At 41.1% G+C, this 4434-nt stretch overlaps 1 protein-coding gene across 1 annotated transcript; it reads left to right on the top strand.

The window, feature by feature from the left end:
* Positions 1-413: 413 nt before the first annotated feature.
* Positions 414-1436, top strand: LOC136579801 (G-protein coupled receptor 12-like). Its single transcript, XM_066579856.1, has one exon. The coding sequence runs from the start codon at positions 414-416 to the stop codon at positions 1434-1436; it is 1023 nt and encodes a 340-aa protein (XP_066435953.1).
* Positions 1437-4434: the final 2998 nt, after the last annotated feature.

Here is a 4434-nt window from a genome sequence, read left to right as displayed (position 1 = left end):
ATGCTTAAGGAATAGGCTGCTTCTCTCAGCTCACCTTGGCTGATGGGGAAGGAGACTACATGAACAAGGACACTTGAAGCTACTGAAGAAAAGGGAATTTATAGCCCATTCACTGGCAGGTTCTGCTGTGTGATGGACATGAATGGTCAGGTCCTGTACATTGTATCTGATTGATGAAAATAAAAGGTGCAAAGCATTTGTGGAAGGTGCGATTTTAACTGCTTTGATAGGCATTGCCATTCCCTAGCACAATATTTGCCTGTTATACTGTCACAAGCATACAAAGCTATGTATTGAAATCTGTGCACATGATCAGATATTGGGGATTTCTACTGTATGTCTTCATTCTGTTTCTATCTTATCATCATCTTTATATTTTTCTATCTCTTTCCAATTTCTTTTGATGTGCAGCAATGCTTCACCAGCCCTCAGCCGCAACTATGGACCACCTCCTCTATCTCCAGAACTCTTCCTCCAGCAGGATGTCTCAGCACCACTATGACCCATGGGATACTAACACCTCCACCATCACCACATCTGATCTCTCTCCAGATGAGTCCGTCAACCCATGGGACATTATCCTTTGTGTAACAGGGACAATCATGGCGTGTGAGAATGCAATAGTAATTGCTATACTCTTCTATACACCCACCCTCCGTGCCCCCATGTTTATACTCATCGGCAGCCTGGCGCTGGCTGATCTCCTGGCTGGTGTGGGACTCATTGTGAATTTCATAGTTATATATGTATTTAATAACGAAGTGGCTATGCTAAGTTCTGCTGGCCTACTATTAGCCTCGTTCTCTGCCTCTGTCTGTAGCCTTTTAGCTATCACAGTGGACAGATACTTGTCTCTCTACAATGCCCTTACCTATCACACAGAAAGGACTCTAACTTTTACCTACTTGATGCTAATCCTGTTATGGGCCCTTTGCATCTGTATTGGCTTATTACCCATCATGGGGTGGAACTGTGTTAGGGAACAGTCCTCCTGCAGTGTCCTGAGGCCGGTGACAAAAAACAATGCGGCTGTACTGGCGGTGTCCTTCCTCCTGCTTTTTGCCTTGATGATGCAGCTGTACCTGCAGATTTGCAGGATTGCATTCCGCCATGCCCAGCAGATTGCGGTTCAGCACCAATTCATGGCCACATCTCAAGCCTCCAGCACAAGGAAGGGGGTATCAACCTTATCTCTCATACTGGGCACCTTTGCACTATGCTGGATTCCCTTTGCTGTGTACTCCTTGGTTGCTGACTCCAGTTATCCTATGGTATACACCTACTCACTGGTCCTGCCAGCTGCCTGTAATTCTGTCATCAACCCCATTATTTACGCATTCAGAAACCCAGACATCCAAAAGTCATTATGGCTTGCTTGCTGTGGCTGTTTGCCACCCAGGTTCTTATCTGGGCCAAGAACTTCCAGTGACGTATAGGGACTTGAAAAGATATATTTACAAACAGACTGTGCCAAAATGGAGAAGAAGATAAAAAAGATGTCAAATGTTGCTTTATTTTTCCAGTTGATATCCAATGTATTGCTTTAAAACATGCAAAGAAGCACTTAACATATTCTGTTCCAACAGGTTTAGTAGCTGGCATTGTTGACATAGTGAAAAACTTGGCATTTACGTTCTTGTTTCGGAACTTATTATTGTATGCAATGTCTATGAGGCCATTCAGCTGAGATGTACAGGAGTGAAAATCCATAACTCCATCTCTATAGGCCACCTGCGGTTCACAGCAACCCTACACAGTAAACAGGGGCACTAATGGCTTCCTGTTATCAGCATTACTGTCCAGGCTACTCAGTTCAGAATGAACTATTAACTACCGAATATTTATTTTTTGACTATTTAAATGATAGGATGCCCACTACCTTCCAGTGCCAATCTTGCCAATCCCATAGTCCCAAAATCACTGCCCTGGAAGAACTTCCTATAGAACATTTGGAGGTTTGGGATAAAATCAGTGCACAATATATTTCTGATACTTAATGCATTCTGTAATACGGTACCGTATACTGCTAAGAATTGTTTGGTTCTAACCTCATCAGCTTGTGAGTGTTATAAGATTAAGGCCCCCTCACACAGGCGTATTTGTGCAATATGCAGAGACTAGAACCCATTGATTTCAATATTACGTTCACATGTGTGCATTTTTCTGCGCATTTCGGTTGCGCATAAAAAAAACGCAGAATGCTTAATTTACCTGCATAATTATGCACCAAAGTCCCCATAGAAGGCAATAGGTGGTGCGCAATATGCAAGGAGATGCGTGATACACTGCGTAATTCTGCTGGTGAAGGAACACACCTGGAACCCATTAGACTAATTAGCTATTTAAATGGTGTGTCTTTGTTTCTGCCTAAATGAACATGTCTTGAGGGCGCAAAAAGTACAGTAAAATACGTGCGAACAAAGCCTAGTTCATTGCGCCAAACAATTACACTTAGGCGTATGCAATTCCGCATACACTCATGTGAAGGGGGCCTAAGGGTGCATCCACACTAGCATTTAATCTCCGTTTTGGCTTTCCATCTCTCTGTTGCATTTTTGAGAGCCGGAATTAAAACAGAATTAAATGGACGTTTTTGCAACTATTGATTTCAGAAAGCAAGCGGAAAGCTTTCTTTTACTCTACGCTTCTTTTTTTTTTTTTAAATGGAAGAAATAGCTCTGCAGACCGCGCTATTTGTTCCACTTAAAAAAAACGGAAACCTAAAGAAACAGAAGCAAACGATAAGCTTCCCCTTTGCTTTGCATTTTTAAAAACCCCATTGAAATCAATGGTGCAAAAAACGGATCCATTTAATTCAACTTTAAGTTCATCTTTCTGCTACAAAAACGGAACAGAGAGACGAAAAGCCAAAAACGGAGATTACGGAAATGTTAGTTTGAGTGAGCCCTAAGTACAATATAGTCAAAATGAAAATGGACCCTAGTGTGTAAGTGCAGGTTGTTATTGCATTAGTAGTATGGTATTCATATCCATGTAATACCTTATTAGTATATGTATTCATATTTGCATCCTCTCATCGCAGCGGTGCTCACTCTCCATACAACTAGGTTTAAACACAAATCATTTGGATTTGATCCATTCTCTATTTATCAATTCCCCAAATGCAATGCTTAGTATGAAGTGTGAGCACGGCGCGTTCTGTAAGTGGAAGTTGCATATCCTATGGTACAAACACAATGAAAAGGGGCTGCTCTTATACAAGGAATTCACTTTTTGGTGATAGAAATGGGAAATTGGAATATCTGTAGTTTATGCACTAGCATCCCCTGTTGTGTGCCTGTTACATAGTTGCCAATTTTTGAAATGTTTACATTTTCATCCATGCTGCTGGTGCATCTGTGTATCTATATGGCTAGTCTCGCAGCACGCTTGGGGAGAGCGCTCAGCGTATACAGCAGGAAGGTCTTGCATTGTGTACATTTAATGTATCCATAAACTTTGATGTAAAAGACATATGCCAAAAAGTTATTTTTTGGCATATGTTTGGCTAGTATACAATGGCTGGTTTACCTTTGCCTTAGCTGTACTCTTATATAGCATATTTGATCCCCAAACATGGTGTGATCCTAGCCTAAGCGTGTTATGTGCATTCTCTTTCATTGACCCAATGTATCACCATTGACCCAATGTAACGCATCACCATTTTGACTGATCCTCAAATTTAAGAAGAATTAGCAAATATGGTGCATGCTCCAGCAGTATAACTATAGCTATAGGTTATTTAAAGAGGCGGTAGTGTAAAAATTCAATAATTAAAGGGGACCAATCACTTTACTGGAGGTGTACGTCTAGCCTATTTATATGGTCCAGTCAATAACTAGAATTTTTACTGCTGGCAATTACCAATAATTGTTGGTTGCTTCCACAGAAGTGAATGTATTAATGTTGTGGGTAAGCGGTTCTTCTAGAATAACAGCCAGGCATTATAAAACCATAGTGTGTGCCGTGCTAGTGCTTGGACTGGAGATTAGGAAGATTACAGGACTTTGTCTTGTATAGGTTGATAGGAGCGCTCATAGTGTGTCAAAACTTTTGGGGTTTAAATGAGATTAACTTTGGCTACAGCAACCGATTGCCATTATAAAAGAAAGTAGGCGCTGTTTGTAAAATAGGGTATATAAAGGCGCGTTCACATCTCGCTGGATTTTTGAGTAGATCTGCAGCAGATTTCACCACTCCAATTTAAATTCAATTGAAAGGGGGAAATCTGCTAAAGATCTGCAATTCGACGATGCATGAACGCACCCTAACAGTCATTATATGTCACCCAATTTGTCATGACTTTTTTACTTTAACTGTTCTGGAGAATGTTTTTTTTTCAAGTTTTCACCGATCCACTAACTAGGTGAAAATTGATAGATTGGTGGTGGTCCTACTGCTGGGACCCCCACCAATCCTGAAGGGAGTCTGGTT

This window comes from Eleutherodactylus coqui, chromosome 10 (assembly GCF_035609145.1).
Source record: "Eleutherodactylus coqui strain aEleCoq1 chromosome 10, aEleCoq1.hap1, whole genome shotgun sequence".
Taxonomy (NCBI): Eukaryota; Metazoa; Chordata; class Amphibia; order Anura; family Eleutherodactylidae; genus Eleutherodactylus; species Eleutherodactylus coqui.
The sequence above is the reverse complement of the archived record's forward strand: the minus strand, read 5'-3'. Positions and strand labels throughout refer to the sequence as shown.